Source organism: Pogonomyrmex barbatus, unplaced genomic scaffold (genome assembly GCF_055798465.1).
Source record: "Pogonomyrmex barbatus isolate J1 unplaced genomic scaffold, ASM5579846v1 scaffold19, whole genome shotgun sequence".
Taxonomy (NCBI): Eukaryota; Metazoa; Arthropoda; class Insecta; order Hymenoptera; family Formicidae; genus Pogonomyrmex; species Pogonomyrmex barbatus.
Window position 1 is genome coordinate 2985006 of NW_028297115.1, and position 17110 is coordinate 3002115.

At 35.3% G+C, this 17110-nt stretch overlaps 3 protein-coding genes, 1 long non-coding RNA gene and 1 pseudogene across 5 annotated transcripts; 3 read left to right on the forward strand and 2 right to left on the reverse strand.

Moving 5' to 3' along the window:
• Window positions 1–260: 260 nt before the first annotated feature.
• LOC148936907 (uncharacterized) lies at window positions 261–1069 on the reverse strand. Its single transcript, XM_089075732.1, has 2 exons — window positions 952–1069; window positions 261–870 (listed from the first exon to the last, which is right to left on the reverse strand). The coding sequence occupies exons 1-2, from the start codon at window positions 1067–1069 to the stop codon at window positions 371–373; spliced, it is 618 nt and encodes a 205-aa protein (XP_088931858.1). The 3' UTR covers window positions 261–370.
• A 933-nt stretch (window positions 1070–2002) lies between these two features.
• LOC148936908 (uncharacterized) lies at window positions 2003–2898 on the forward strand. Its single transcript, XR_016138940.1, has 2 exons — window positions 2003–2189; window positions 2580–2898. It is a non-coding gene; the product is annotated as an uncharacterized LOC148936908 (long non-coding RNA).
• Window positions 2899–3230: 332 nt separating this feature from the next.
• On the forward strand, window positions 3231–4389 carry LOC148936909 (uncharacterized). Its single transcript, XM_089075733.1, has 3 exons — window positions 3231–3713; window positions 4077–4235; window positions 4386–4389. The coding sequence occupies exons 1-3, from the start codon at window positions 3577–3579 to the stop codon at window positions 4387–4389; spliced, it is 300 nt and encodes a 99-aa protein (XP_088931859.1). The 5' UTR covers window positions 3231–3576.
• Window positions 4390–6323: 1934 nt separating this feature from the next.
• LOC148936910 (uncharacterized) lies at window positions 6324–7597 on the reverse strand (annotated as a pseudogene). Its single transcript, XR_016138950.1, has 2 exons — window positions 7576–7597; window positions 6324–7490 (listed from the first exon to the last, which is right to left on the reverse strand). The product of XR_016138950.1 is annotated as an uncharacterized LOC148936910 (transcript).
• Window positions 7598–12377: 4780 nt separating this feature from the next.
• Window positions 12378–16599, forward strand: LOC148936911 (uncharacterized). The gene has a single exon (XM_089075513.1). It carries the CDS (start codon window positions 14565–14567, stop codon window positions 16032–16034), a length of 1470 nt encoding a protein of 489 aa, XP_088931639.1. The 5' UTR covers window positions 12378–14564; the 3' UTR covers window positions 16035–16599.
• Window positions 16600–17110: the final 511 nt, after the last annotated feature.

A 17110-nucleotide genomic window follows, 5' to 3' on the forward strand; every position in this document is an offset into this window, starting at 1 on the left:
GAGAACTGTTCTTTTCGGTGACTGTGCCGATGAGTTGACTCTATGCGTTCGAGAGCTCGGAATCCAAGCTCGAGCATCCAAGAATGCCTTTAATTGAGCAAATGATGGATATTTCTGAGATGAGACAAGAGAAGTTTCTTATGCTTCTCGAGTTGAGATTCAGATGACGAGAAATATGATGAACTAAGATATGATCACCCAAATCTTTAACACCTAATGTCGTCAAGGCCGTGTAAGCCTCTATCACCGTGGTGATGAGCTGATTGAGAGTGGTGACATTCTTTTGTGTGAGCGTCGAGATGGTGAAGAGATCCAAATGAAACTGAACGAGTAGTCATTTGTTCTCGAAGTGCTCTGTGAGCAATTTCCATTAGCCTTCGAGAGATGCACCAGTGAGCGGCAAATTAGAGATCAGCTGAGCAGGCGGACCTTTCAGACAACCTCGCAAGTAAAGACGTTCTACATCCGATAGGTGCTGATTGTCCAGAATAAGACTCCTGAACATGTCGCTAAATGTCGACCAATCCGCGTAATCACCTCGAAATTCCGGCAATGATATGTCCGGAAATTTGGAGTTCCCTTGAGAGCTGGGAGGAGCGGAACTAGTGAGCTGAGTTTTGATCTTGGCAATCTCTCGCTTCAGAGCAAAGGTTCTCTGAACCTGCAAATAGAAATTATTCGCGAAATATTCATGGTCGAGAAAACTTGCCGACCATAAAACTTCAAAGAAGGAGTACCCCTTGGAGATCGCTTTGAATTCTTTGTCAGCCTGAGCCTTCAATTCGTTAAGCTCCTCGAGCGAAGCAGTTGAGCTGTCAAAATCGTCGAGCAGTTCCCTCAGTATAGTAAGCCATTGTGCTGAGACCTTATCTTAAGGGCAAGCTTTATAGATAGCTCAGCGGGTGAGTTGCTCCTTAATGAACTCGAGCCGAGCTGGTTTGAAAAGAGCACCGAGATGAGCGATCGGATCCAGGAGCACATCAGAGCCCGACGGACCAGCGAAGCTGACTGCGAGAGCAGAAGCGGGCACTTCGAGCTTAGCAATTTCCGATTTCTTAGCGTCAGTCATATTGAGCATGAAAGCCTCGTTGATTTTTCACGTGCATAAACACAAGCTTCATCTTGACTCGCGCCGTCCAAAGTCACTTTCGAAGAGCAGTCTAGAAGTCACTGAGAGTCAATGTGATGTGAGATGAACACGAATCACTGACACAATATCTTGGATTTCTCACTCACAATCCGGCTCGAAGAATCAAATGTTTAAGAATTAGATAGGATGATAATTCTTATAAAATGTACTGGGCCTGTAAGCGAACGAAGCTATGCCGCGATTAACTTATTCTATACCGAAAAATATCACAGATAAAATATCACACGGTTGAGAAATATAATGTCACAAGAGTATTTGAGACATCATGAGCTGGATACTAGAAGAGCAGACACAGTTTCAAAGTTTATGAGAAGTCTAAAATGATGAGCCAAAAAGTATTCCGTAAATCTTGGAGAGATTATATTAATGCTCTCTAAGTGCGCAAGTCCAATGATCAGAGAAATGAGAAATTCACTGGTCACATAAACGCCACGTGTTGAGTACGAGCACGCCTTGAGGATGTAGTCTTGAGCGAATGCGACAGCATTCCTTATCACTTCACTGAACCTTTCGATGAGCGAGTCCTTGAGAGCTGTCCTTTAATAATTATATCATTAAAAAAAACCACGAGAGCGAAGATCTATTCCGAGCGATATGCTATGCACGATGGCCGAAAAACGAGAGAGATCAGCACAATACCTTATACATAATGTATATTATTTTTTTAAGATTGCTCTTTTACATAAACCAAATATATGTGTCTTATATTACAATTTTATACTTATTTGTAAATCCAATTTCTCTAATGTAACAATGAATTAAAAAGAGAGCATAAAGATAAAGTGGAAGAGTAAGTTCAGATGGCGTTATTGCACAAAGTACAATCTCAATTTGTGCATGCGATTTTGGCTTTATATATTGAAGGGAGTTGCGTTACTGTATACTGGATCTACCGAGTGCGCACAATGAAGCAACAAGACGCAAGCGTCCCCGTGATTAATTTCGGATGATCATGCATTATTCATAAATGTCCGCTGCCATCTAGAGAGACATTCCCGCGCGTCTCTTAATAAAAATATGGACTCATTTTCACACAGAGGTTATTTCGAATGCATGTGTTGTTTGTATTATTGATGATTGTTAAGTTTATTCGCTCCTCACTTCCAATTTCGATGAAATTAGAATTAATTTTAGAAATTAGAATTTTATAATCACTTGTGATTTTCCTTCTGTGTCGCTACGTTTAATCGATGTTTAATCGACAAGATCTTAACCTTGAATAGTGAAAACTGTAATATTTAATATTTCGGTTCGCGGAACAGAGTAACATTTTTTGCCAGATTCTTTCATACACACGAAATTCTCTTTCATTCTTGCTGTATCTTAAAATATATTTGATCTATTCTTAATGAACATAATCTTATTACAAATTAAATTCTGTATTTATTAATTTTTATACATAATATAGTATTTTTAATCCTTTTTTCAGATGTCTGTGCTAAACAATATGAAGGCAATTTTTCAAAATCAAAAGTGACAGGATCTATCAGTATGTGGCTTAGGAGCAATGCGAAAAAAAGATAATTTTATCAAAATCTCGTTATTAAATAATATAATAATTTTATTATTATAAAGTATCAATACAATAAATATAATATAATCAATATAATAAATACAATAAATATATAAGATATATAAAGTAGATATAAAAGTATAAATTTTGATACAAAAATGATCAAATTTTGGTATAGATATAAAAGATATATAAATATAAAAAATACATAAAATATATAAAGTATAATAACAAATATATTTACAATTATCTCAGATTATTTACAACTATCTCAGCTTTTCATATCAAAACTCCTATCTACAGAATACTACAGAAAAAAGCGTGTTATAAGCACGTTATAAATGCGTACGACCAGCACAACATAAATGCAATCTTACAGCATTCTTACTGCACTTTATTTTTCAAATATAGGGGCATATTATATGGTAGAACCACAGCACATGATGTAATATTGTACAACAGACATAAGTTTACATTATTACACCATGTATTGTAGCTATACTATATAATATCCTATATTTGAAAGATAAAGTGCTGTAAAAATACTGTAAGACTGCGTTTATACTGTATTGGTTGTACGCGCTTATAACACGCTCATAACGCGCTTTTTAGATGAATTCTAAACGTGTTCACAGTTCTATAAAACGACATTTACTCTGCACTGGTTAAACGCGCTTATAACGCGCCTTTTTTAATGGATTTTGAACGCGCTTTTAAAGCATTAAAAAAGCGCTGAATTCCTGCATTTGCGCTTTTTTATCGCTTTTAGGCAATGCTGTGCTACGTGAGCGAGATTTATCCGACTTTCACCATGGAAATAAATGTCGCATGAAAACCGTAAGAGATTATGGACCTCTAATGGATGTCATGTTTCGTGTGGAACCATCCACCGTGAAATTTCGCTGGACGGCTAATGGACGTCCACATTTGGCAAATATTATTTGAAGATTCATCAGATGATGAAGATGATTATTTTCCATTTTATGAAAGAGAACATCATTATAAAATACCATATTTTTTCGAAAATCATCAATCAAATCAGAATATGTCATTTTGACATATTCTTTAACAGGTAAGAAGAAAAGAGAAAGAAAGAGAGAGAGAGAGAGAGAGAGAGAGAGAGAGAGAGAGAGTTTTACTGTGTTATGATTTTAATTCTGCACAAATGATTGTATTGTATTAATTGTAAGAATTAGACGACCGTAAGCGGTCATGAAAGAGATTCGGAATATAAACAGCTAACAGAGAGGAGCCGTCGTGGTCGTGCAGACTAAGTGTCGGATTGGTAGACGAGGGATCCCGAGTTCAAATCCAGTCGGTCTCTGTTAATTTTTTCCGAATCTAATAGATATCTTTCATAATGTTAAATATAATTACTTAAATATAGTAAAATAGCATTAATATTGTTTGAACAGATTTCAAATCACATTTTCGCGTAGAAAAGCGTATATATGAAATGTTGTTACAAGATCTTGGGCAACATTTGTATCGTAACCAAAATGCTGAAAAAATATCTCCTGGAAAGCAAATTGCCATTACTTTATGGTTTTTTGGTAATCAGGAAATTTACAGGTCAGTGTATTTCATTTCTGCATATAAAAAAATTCTGTTAAAATGTATTTAGCTATATAAAGTAGTTTCCGATTACTTTCTTTAAGTTTTTTTTTATTTGTTATTTAAGATTTTGTTGAATTGTTCTATGTTTTTAAAATTGTCTTAAAGATAAGAATTATACAGCTTTTGGAAAGAAATAATTTGATACCTTGAACCTTGAATTACCTTTATTAATTATTCCAATTACATTAATAACGTCTTTAATTTTTAAATGAAATAATATGAAATTTTATTTTTTATATTTATGTATTTGATATTAAGATATTTTCAGAACATCTTTTATGTCTTATTCTCATATGTCTTTTCCTGCTTTAACTTTTTAAAAATTGCATTAGCAATATGCTGAAATTGTTTTATGTTCAGGCATTTGCGTATGTTTATACAAACAAGCGCGCACGCGAGCTTACACACACATATACACACACGCGCGCGCGCACACGTACGCGCACACACAATGCATACACATAATGTACTATTCTATATATAAATTTTTCAGATCAGTTGCGGATCGATTTGGAGTATCCAAAGATACTATTTGGAAATCTGTATTTGAGATTGCAATGCTATCAACTAAAGATATGCATAGATAAATAAAATGACCTGAACCTCATGAAATGGCGACTTTTGAAAGAGAATTTCGTCAATTACATGGTTTTCCTGGAGTAATTGGTGTAATTGATTGGTGTAATTGGTTCTCACATAACAATAAGTGCACCCATAGAAAATTCTAAAAATTACATCAATCGCAAAGGATATCATTCAATAGTGTTACAAGGGATTTATAATTATAAATTAAGATTTATAGATATCTTTGTGGGAATGTGTAGTAGCATTTACGATACAAGAATATGGCGTTTAAGCGATATTAGAATATTCATAACACAAGATAAAAATAGATATTTTCAAAATCAATACCATTTATTAGCTGATTCAGTATCCTTTATCAAATTATATGTTAACTCCGTATCGAGATAATAGTCATTTAACTGATGTATAGAGAAGGTTTAACACAAAACAGTCAAAAACACGTGTAATCATCGAGCGTGCTTTTAGAACGTTAAAAGGAAGATTTAGGGGAACAATATAGTTATATATAATACGGAAATGATATCTTTAGTTATTTTTTATTATTCTTACTTGTTGCATCTTACATAATATATGCATAGAAAATGAAGATGCACTTATAGATGAAGATGCATTTGATGACTAGAAATACAAAATAATGACATTGCATTTATAAATGGAGCAGAAAAAAAAGATATTATCTTTTACTTATTCTAAAATTGTATTTATAAAATGTAATAAATATTGTTATAAAAAATATATATGTATATTTATATCCATGATTATATATATATATATATATATATATACTGTTAAGGAAATAAAGTAAACAACAAAGTGCGGTATGTATCTATGTATGTATACTTTCCTATTTAAATGATTAATTCTATATGCATACTCGACGTATATCCTATGTATATGCTTGTAATACTAAAAGAGTTAAACGAATATATAATTTAATTATAGAAATATAAGATCATAAGATATTATTACAAAACAAAATTTATATAAAATAAAATTTATTATAAACTTTTATTTAGGAAAATTATAATATATTTGGTAATAAATATTATTTTTTACGTGATGTTATTTTTTACATTTTTATTATTTATTATAATAAATATTATAATATTTATGCACGACCACGACGGCTCCTCTCTGTTAGCTGTTTATATTCCGAATCTCTTTCATGACCGTTTACGGTCGTCTAATTCTTACAGCTCGGCCATTCTGGTATTACATTCGTCCCGAATGTACCGAGTTTTCCTCTATCGGACTTTTATCCGAAACTTGGAGCTTCTGCTCCCGACTTCGATCACTTCTTGAACGACCGACACGACTTTGGAGTACTACTCCGCGACTTTTTCCGTTCACTTTTGAACGACCGACACGACATTGGAGTACTACTCCCGTATTTTTTACGTTTTGAAGGATAAGAGATATGGCATCAAGCTAATGATAAAAAAGCAACAACACATATATGTATAATCATATTCAAAATATTTATTACATATAACTTTAAAACATATAACGTAACATATAACTTTAAAATAAACTCAAAACTATTTCAAAACAAAAATATCAATGTTATTAAGTACAACATAATTATATGTTTAATATATATCTTAATATTCTAAAATGCACATATACATTTTTATAGAAACTTATGAGTGAATATGAATAACAATGACTTTATTTTATTAACTACGAGCAACAGATGTTTGTAATTCATACAATATAATTAGATTTGCCTAAAACTTAAAACATTTTGTTATAATAAAAAATAAATAAACTTGCTTTTAAATATAATATTGTTTTTAAACACAATCTAATAATATATCACAATACTAATAATATAATTTTAGTATCACATATTTTTAAATATGGGAAGCGAACATATAAAATAAAATGTTAACATATGAAAATATAAATAAGTATAAATGTGTTATATTTTAGATATTGATGAAATTAATTTTTAGTTATATTAAGAAAATAAATTCTCGTATTAAAGAATATAAAGTATGTGATACTTAACCTGTATACTTAATAATCCTATGTGTGAACTAAAATCATATTGTGTTTAAAAATATTTTTCTATTCTTTCCTATTTTGTCTTGAAATGTTTTTCTAATAAAGATAAAAATCGTTCTTTTTGCGCACACTTTTCTTAATGATGTTTTTCTTTTTGTTCTATTAATGTTTTCATCCAGACTCTTGTTTTCGATTTTCTTTTTCTTATATCTCTGTTCTTCAAAATTGGTTGATGCGACATTTAATTCATTTTCTTTTTCATTTTCTTCATCACATAAATTGCAAACATGTTTATTTATTGTAAAACCACTATATTTGATGCAATGGACAACGGTGCAATTGCAGGACTTTTTCCCAACATGTCATCAATAATATTGAAATATTCCCAAGTTTGTTTTGCTGCACCAGTTTGATTTTTCATGTCTTTAATTATTTTATATTTTTTCTTCATATCAGTCCATTTTATATAAATTATTTGCAGTCAAATTATATCCATAACTGTTGATAGATGCAGCAATATTTTTCCAGACTTGTTTATTCAATGGGATAGTAAAAGATTCTGTGTATGCATTTCTGCTAACAGTATTTTAGCATCTGTCCATCGAACTCTGTAATTAACTATATTTAAAAATATTATTTATTATTTAAAAAGATAATAATGAACTTATATATAATTATATTTATTAAAGAGATATATACATACCGATATTGTTTGTTTCTATCATAGATTTATCTATAGTAGACCTATAAAACCTATTGAGATTTGCTTGTTAATGGATTAACTAAACTTTTCTTCTTTTCTTTTTGTACTTAGACGTGATATGCAAAAGGATCTAAACAAAAATCATTATAATTTAAGATATAATCATAATACAAAATGACGCAATATAAAAATTTTTTGCGGATGAAATACATTCACCTCGCTTACCGATCTGGAAATAACTCAACTCAACTCAACTAATGGAAATACAGGATAACATTGAGTTGAGTTGTCATGAAGGTATTAGGTGGTGCCTATCATATTTTTCGATCTTAGTGAAACTAATTCGAACTAGGATTATCGTAAACACCCATTCTCTTTGTCATGAATAGATTAGAAAGTATAAGACTCAGATCGATTTTGGATTTCTTGCTGTTGTACCCCGGATGGGCTACAACATTTTGGTGGCAGCGGTGGGATAGTCAAAACCAACTCCAAGAACAACTTGAGAGGATCATCGTTAATCAAGCCAGCAGAATCAAACGAGTAAGCCCCGACGCCTTGCATTACGGGCAGAAGAAAAAAAAAAAAAAAAAATTTTTTTTCTTCTTCTTGAAGAAACAAGACCTGTAGAAAACAAGCGGACGGAAAAGGCCCCGTCAAAAAATAAGCCGCCCAAACAAAATAAGACCTGCAGTAATAGACAGGCAGAAGAATCAAATTCTCAATAAGCAAAAAATACAAGACCTGCAATAATAGACAGGCAGAAGAATCAAATTCTCAATAAGCAAAAAAAAAAAATACAAGACCTGCAGTAATAGACAGGCAGAAGAATCAAATTCTCAATAAGCAGAAAATACAAGACCTGTAGAAAACAGGCGGACGGAAAAGGCCTCGTCAAAAAATAAGCCGCCCACGAAATTGTGTCAAGTGTACAGTGCAATATTAGTAGAGTGCCGACCTACGACAATGAGTGTCCAGTGGCAGCGGAGCAACGACCAGAGAGTCCACGAGCATCGAGAGCCAGCCAGCGCTGACCGTGTACAACGATACCAGGCAGCAAGGACGCTTCACCGACACGCACTACTACACGCAGCCAATTGACGCACCAGCACAAGCAGCGAACATGCGAGCGTATGCGATTTATCTACTAATGTAAGTCCAAGAAATTATATTTTAAAAAGGCGAATGTCCGCAGCGAAGGACAGCGTAGCAAATGCGACTTGGCCAAAATCTCGGTCAATAAATAATTCTGTAAACTTTCCGCATACTATCTCCGCGTTAAATACCGCGAGAAACGCATTAAAAGAAATACACGATAACGTGCGCCGCGTACTACAATACGATAGTGACGAAGACGTCCACGTAATAACAGAACGCGAATTTCCATTGTCGCCGACGAAAAAGATTACAGCTTACTCGAACCGAACGACACCGACTCTCACAATAACACACACGTACAAGCGCGAAAAAACATACATACAAACCTACGAGACGGAAGCATATTCAATTCTTTTAATATATATCAATCGCTAATAAACGAAATGGCTCACTCACCTGTCGAACAACAGAATGAAATCGACAACGAAATTTTACAATTACGACATTCGGTCGAGAGACACGGACCGCAAGAAAGTCGAACGAATCGCCGCGTCACAATCGACGCACCGCCCGATAACAATCTCATTCGAGAATTAATGGATGAAATACGCGATCTCCGTGTGCAAGTCAACGGATTAAGCCGGCAAACACAATTGCCTATGGGCGAACAAACGAGAATATCTCAGGATTTTCTGCCGCACCCGTTAGATCTAACTTACGGACGTTCGTATCAAGATATACGAAACCAGCCGGGAAATGCACTGGCATTCCTCACTGAAAGACGCGCGTAACATGATCCCAGAGATCGACGGCACGTCACGAGGACGCGTGTACGAATTTCTAAACGCAAGTACGTACGCGATAAAAAATATACATCCCGCGGATGAACATTCTCTATTAGAAGCCATTCTTTGCACTAAATTCAAAGGCAAGGCTATGATGGATTTCCGTACGCGAGATATAATAAACTTTGAACAATTGAAACGAGAATTAGAAAAAGAATATTTGAGCAAACGAAGCACCGCACATTTGCAACTCGAATTCAACTCGCTCAAACAAAAAGCAAACGAGAATGCACAAGAATTCGGCAGACGAACCGAAAATATAGCCATGGAATTATACGAATCCATGGAAGAAGGAAAAAATCATACGGTCGAACAGCAACGCGCGATCTTAGAAAATATAAAAGAGCAGGCGCTCCACAATTACCAGAATGGTTTACATGAAGAAATTAAATTAATTGTACGATCGCAGCGATATCAAACAATACAGGAAGCAATCGCAGGAGCAATCGCGGAAGAAAAAACGCGAGGACCTAGCATGCGAACGCTAACCTATCGAAACCGGCCAGTATTTAAAGCGCATACACTTAGTCCGCGTTGTGAAAAATGCGGAAATATCGGTCATTACGGACACGATTGTAGGACAAGCCGTTTTTCAAACAGATATACCCTGCCTAAGCCAGAAAGGCAACCACGAATAAATACAATTGAAAAACAGTGTAGCTATTGCAAAAAGATAGGACATTTACGGCACGAATGTTGGACATTAAATGGAAAACCGGAAAACAGCAAAATTTCCGGAAAAATTTTTTCGAATTCGCGAAGAGAAAATTCCGCGAAGAATTTTAAAAATAAAAAGAGCGGAACTGGCGAAGATAAATCGACCGTCCCGCGTCCCGCGTCAGAGTATCGCGTGGCACACGTCAAGGGGACACCGCTCGTTAACACTGGATTAAATGCGATCACATTACCGATTGCAGAAGCCAAAGGAAGAAAAATAAATTTCTTGTTTGATACAGGAGCATCAGCAACAATAATAAAAATAAAACATGTTTTAGATCACGTCCTAATCTATGAAGAAAAAACTAAGCTAACAGGCATAACAGGACATGAAATAATAATATTGGGCAAAACACATATTACGGTACAACTGTCGCGAGAAAAGATACGATACCCCGTATACATAGTGCGAGATAATGCGCCAATGGAATACGATGCAATCCTAGGAGCAGATTTTATTTGGAAATACATGACTGCGTTCAATCCAAGAATAAATTTAGTACAATTTCAAAATACGAAATTCAGACTGTACCCATACAGGCGCGTAACCTTAGGGCCGCGCAGTGAAACAATCGTGCAAGTCACGACTAACCAAAATATAATGGAATTGACAAAACCAGAGGAAATGATACCTGGAATTTTTATTGGATGTTGCCTAGTCGAACCACGAAATTATACGTGCCCAATAAGTATAATAAACATTACAGAAGAAGAAAAAATTGTGCAAGTACCACAAGTAATAATAGAAGAAATAAATACACAAGAAAAAATAATACAAGAATCTGTAAACGCAATACAGACAAAAAATAAAGAAACAAAATCAATAGCTCGAGAAGAGCAAATAAACAATTCCTTGCGCACAGAACATTTAAATGAAGAAGAACGAAAATCTATATTAAAATTATGTCACGAATACAATGACGTGTTCCACCTAGAAGGGGATACATTATCATGCACAACAAAGATTAAGCATGAAATAGCAGTACGAACAGATTCGTCACCAGTAAACGTACGACCTTATCGTTTACCGGAAAAACACAAAGACGAAGTAAATAAACAAATTCAAGAAATGTTGAAACAAGAAATTATCAGACCGAGCGTTAGCCAATGGAACGCACCACTATTAGTCGTGCCCAAAAAGACAGGTGCGTCAGGAAAAACAAAATTACGAATTGTAATAGACTTCAGAAAATTAAACGATCTCACAATCGGAGATTCATTTCCGTTGCCCAATATAACGGATATACTTGATCAGCTGGGCAACGCAAAATACTTCACGACACTGGATCTCGCATCAGGTTACCACCAGATATCAATGACGGAGCGAGATAAAAATAAAACAGCATTCTCTACACCACACGGTCATTATGAATTTAACAGAATGCCATTTGGTCTGAAAAACGCACCTGCAACCTTCCAACGATTAATGAATTCAATTTTAACAGGGTTGCAAGGAATTAAATGTCTAGTGTATCTGGACGATATTGTAATATACGGTCCTAGCTTAATAGAGCATAACAAAAGATTAAAATTAGTTCTCCAGAGATTAAGAGAGAACAATCTAAAGCTCCAACCGGACAAGTGCGAATTTTTAAGAAAAGAAGTGATTTATTTAGGACACATAATTACGGAAAATGGAATTTCGCCAGATCCATCAAAACTACACGCCGTAAAAAATTTTCCTATGCCCAAAAAAGTAAAAGATGTGCAATCATTTATCGGATTAGCCGGATATTACCGAAAATTTATCGAAGATTTCTCACGAATAGCAAAACCTCTAACAAAACTCACAAAAAAGGGAGAGAAATTCGAATGGACCGAAAAACAACAAAACGCATTTGATACGTTAAAAAATAAATTAACGACGGCACCGATATTAAAATATCCAGACTTTACAAAAGAATTCCTCCTAACAACGGATGCATCGGATTATGCAATAGGAGCCGTCTTATCGCAAGGCGAGGTAGGTCAAGACCAACCCGTCGCGTACGCCAGCCGTGTACTATCGCGAGCAGAACAGAATTATAATACAACTGAAAAGGAATTATTCGCAATAGTATGGGCAGTAAAACATTTCAGACCTTATTTATACGGGACAAAATTTAAAATAATTACCGATCATGAACTGTTAATATAGTTATTTAACGTAACAGATCCCGGATCACGTTTAGTCAGATGGAGATTAAAATTGGAAGAATTCGATTATGAAATAATACATAAAGCTGGAAAAGCAAACGCTAACGCCGACGCATTGAGCCGTAACGTAGCAGCAATAACAGAAAGGCAGCAAACTGACGACGCGTCAGAAAAACAATATAAAGAAGAAGAAAAGAAACAAATATTATATGAATATCACAACGCACCTATAGGAGGACACCAGGGCGTTGAACGAACAATAAATAGAATACGATTACACCACAACTGGCCAGGATTAAAAAGAGACGTGGAGCAATACATCTCAAAATGTGAATATTGCCAGAAAAATAAATTGCAACGACGCGCTAAAGCACCATTAATGATAACAGATACGCTAACAAAACCATTTGAGAAATGCGCGTTAGATATTGTAGGACCTTTGCCTATAACAACGATGGAAAACAAATATGTATTCCAGGACAGTTTAACAAAATTTAGCAAAGGAATACCAATACAAAATCAAGAGGCGACAACAGTAGCGAAAGAATTTGTCACAAAAATTATATTAGAATATGGAATTCCAGACAAAATATTAACCGACCAAGGAACAAATTTTACAAGCGAATTATTTAAGAATACGTGCAAATTACTAAAAATACACAAATTACAAACGACGGCCTATCATCCAGAAACAAACGGAGCACTCGAAAGATCACATCGGACATTAACCGAATATTTACGACATTATATTAATAATGATCAGACAGACTGGGACGAATGGATACCGTATGCGATGTTCGCATATAATACGACACCGCACACCGCTACGGGATTCACGCCGTTCGAATTGGTATACGGGCACCAGGCACCACTACCTACGGCCCTAACTAGCTCACCGAAATCATCGTATACATACGATGACTATGCGCAAGAATTCCGTGAAAGAATACGAGCCGCGAATCAAATAGCGAAGGAAAATATAAAAGAAGAAAAACAAAAAGCGAAGGAAACATACGACAGAAAAACAAAAATACGCACGTTCGAAATAGGAGATAAAGTCCTACTACACGACGAAACAGTTCGGCGAGGGAGATCAAAAAAGCTAGACGCGTTATGGATCGGACCCTACACAATTCTAGAAAAATTAAGCGATTTAAATTATAAAATAAAAATGGGCCGCCGAACGATAAACGTGCACGCGAACCGAATTAAACCATTCGTGGAAAATTAAAAAGGAAATAAAAAGAAAAAAAAGCACACAGTACAGAATAATATAAGAAAAATAATAGGAAAATGAAAATAAAAATTTTGGGACTCACCAGAGAAGAAATCCCAGGTCCGAAAAATAATCCAAAAGTACGAAAACACTACACTACAGTACTACACTACACTAAATAACTACACTACAAACTAAATTATGGTAGTACGAGGCATGCATCACATCAGGCCCCAGGACAGCGGTCCCTCGCCTGCACGGGATCATCCCCCAGATCAATCTCGTCTTGAGCAGCCACCTCGACGGGATCGTCTGGATCTTCCAGCTCCTCGTCCTCCACCACCACACTGGAAAGTATAGCATCAGGCATGGATATGAGCAGCTCATAAAGCTCCACGGACCACGGCAACTCGAAAATCCGACCAGGAGCCTCATCGGTGGCGAACCAGATGCAATCGCCACACACATAAAAAGTACCATTGTCGTAAAAACGGTTGACAATTGACAACCACTCGCGCACGCGTCAGAAATGGGCCTGAGCGTCAGGCTGGCCCATAAACTCGTCAACGTCATTATCGTCGATTTCAATATCGAAATCGTCATCAGACGCTTCCGCCGCGGCCCGATCGTCGAAAATCGGCGGCGACGCGTCTCGACCATAATTCCCTTGAGAACCCATGGTGTCACAAGGAAGACACTTCAACAACTGACGAAATGCAGCCAGAGAGCTCATCGCAAAAATGAAATATTAGAAGGATCACACCGATATAATAAATAAGACACCAAGAGAAACGATATACGTCGTAAAAAAGCAAGCTCAACAGACTCACAGGAGAATCGTTTAACTAAGATAACAAATTCAGAATAAAGTAATATTACACCTGGGAACAGAATAAAAAAGAAAAAACGCCGAATTCGAGCATCGACAAATTTTCAGGAGAAATAAGAATTTTTATTTTTGCAGAATAAAGATATGGATGACCAACGGAGAAGAAGAGAAAAAATTACCATTCGAAATAGAAAACTTCGAGCATCACCCCGGAATATACTTCGAGGAAATAGGAAAACTAAACATAATCGAATCATTCTGGAAGATAATTATAAAAATAGATATTTCGCCAATTGAAAAGCGAGCAGAACAAATAGAAGAATACATCCAAAAAACGCAAAATATATGCACAATGTTACACCTCACAAACAAGGGGTCATGTCAAAACTATAATATCATCATTGAAAATAATTATCAGCGGTTAAAACACTTAATAAAAAGAATAAACGCTCTGTATAAAGCACAAGAGACAAAAACGAAAAGAGGACTAATAGATGGAATAGGAACTATTGCCAAAACATTATTTGGAACAATGGACAATGAAGATAGAAAATTAATCAATGAGCAACTAAGTATCCTAGACAACAAACAAAAAACGACAGAGCACATAATAAGGAACCAAATCAAGATTATAAACGCGACAATAGCGCACATAAATAACCATGAAGAAATAATTCAGAATAACGAAAACATTTTAGCTAATGCAATCAAAAAATTAGAAATGACGCTAACAACAGAAATAAGTAACGAAAACATAAAAGAACATTTTATAATCACCAACGCAATACTTGCAGCAGTGACACAAAACGCGGAAGACACGCTAGAATACCTAACGGCGATAAAAAGTGGAATATTACACCCACGACTAATACCGTTAGAAGAAATAATAAAAAATCTTAAAGAAGCAATCACACAAATACCACAAGGATCATATTTCCCATTTAAAATAAGGGAAGAGGATTGGCAGACAATAGAAAAAGTAACGACAATGAGCGCGCATTGCGACAAAACAAACGTATACACAATCCTACATTTCCCATTAATTACACTTCCGCTATATGAAATATTAAACGTAATACCACTACCGATACCATACAAACAAAATATATCCGCATTAATTGAGACGAACAATCCATTAATCGCTTTGGATACTAACAGACACACGTACGCAAAACTAACTCACGAAAAATTAAAACAATGCAAGCAAATAAATACAAATTACTTGTGCGAACAAATCTTTCCAATAAGAAATGTAAAAACCGATCCGCTATGCGAAATAGATGTATATATAGAAAACGACAACGGTTATAATAATTGTAAAATTAAATATATAACAATAAAAAATAGCATATGGATAGCCTTAAGCAATTCATATTCTTGGCTATATTCCACGCCAGCAAAACAAACTATTACAATTTCATGCAAAAATAATAAAGAAACGCGTACAACCATTACAAGTACAGGAAAAATAACGTTATCAGACAATTGCAAAATAGTCACATCAGACGCAATAATAAAATCTACAAGCACCAATAAAGGAAAAGAAATAAAAACATATCTACCAAAATATAATATCACACTACTAAGCGAAACGTTCAAGGCAAATAAGACAAATTAAAATTAAAAGTCATACAAGACGCAACAGACCTGACAGAATTAACAAAGAAATTAAATGACATGAAAAACGAAATAAACAATAACGAGACACCTTTTTTCCAACAAAAACACTTTGTATATCCAGTATCAATTAGCAGCTCATTAATAATAATCATCGTTATCGCAACAATAATAATTGTATTAAGGAAGAAAAAACAAAACGAAACAATAACGCACGCAATGTAAATCGCGCCGTTAGAATAAGCGAAAGTATTTGATTCTAAGTAAACGATTATACCAAAAAATGTATCGGGAAAAAACAAAAATTATGTAAAAAGCGAAAACTTCGTACCTCCGTTTTCTTTTAATAACAGGGGGGGGATGTTGTAGCCAGGCCTACAACCAATAATAAAAGTAGTCCGCATGGCAACAAAATTAGGTTGCACGAACCTCGAAAAGTCTTTCGAAAGATTACACAAATGTGTGATCGCCGAAATCGCGACCAGTCTTTCGAAAGACCGAAGAAATGCATCGCGAGAACATTGCGAAAAAGCTGATCAGCAAATTCCCAAATTTGATGATCAAATCGACCGTGATATTGATTGATCAATATCACGCAACCGATCGACGCAAACGATCAGAATGCTGACCAGGCATCGATCAGACTATATAACCGGCTACACAAGGCGGAATAGTCAGAGTCGGGAATCAATCAAACATTACGTGTCGTTCGGAATCGTTACTATAATTATCGCGCAAGATATTACACGAGCACAGCGAAGTTCACGCGAACCGTACTATCAACGTCTCAGGTGATATACTCGGTCGACGGCCGCCAGAGTAACGCGATACGCGCCCGCCGACATTTAACCGTGTGTGAAAGAAATAATATAAATATTAAATCCAAGAAATTGTGCAATTGTTAAATAAATCAAGTATCATAAAGAAAGTGTGTTAGTGATTTTAAGAAGATTCCCTTCCATTCGTTTGATCCTGCTCGGAGTCCCAACTCCTTAGGCTTAACGGACCCGACTATCTCTAAAAATTAACGTTGTAGCCCATCCGGGGTACAACATTGCTGTTGGCAATTCTGCTGGC

What these genes read in the sequence shown, in the direction of transcription:
- LOC148936907 (XM_089075732.1), bottom strand. Translation starts at nt 1,069, where the DNA reads ATGACTGACGCTAAGAAATCGGAAATTGCTAAGCTCGAAGTGCCCGCT. An exon ending in GGATCCGATCGCTCATCTCG is followed by an intron (nt 871 to 951) that starts GTGCTCTTTTCA and finishes CTTGCCCTTAAG; the next exon opens with ATAAGGTCTCAGCACAATGG.
- LOC148936909 (XM_089075733.1), top strand. Translation starts at nt 3,577, where the DNA reads ATGGACGTCCACATTTGGCAAATATTATTTGAAGATTCATCAGATGAT. An exon ending in CAATCAAATCAGAATATGTC is followed by an intron (nt 3,714 to 4,076) that starts ATTTTGACATAT and finishes TATTGTTTGAAC; the next exon opens with AGATTTCAAATCACATTTTC.
- LOC148936911 (XM_089075513.1), top strand. Translation starts at nt 14,565, where the DNA reads ATGACCAACGGAGAAGAAGAGAAAAAATTACCATTCGAAATAGAAAAC.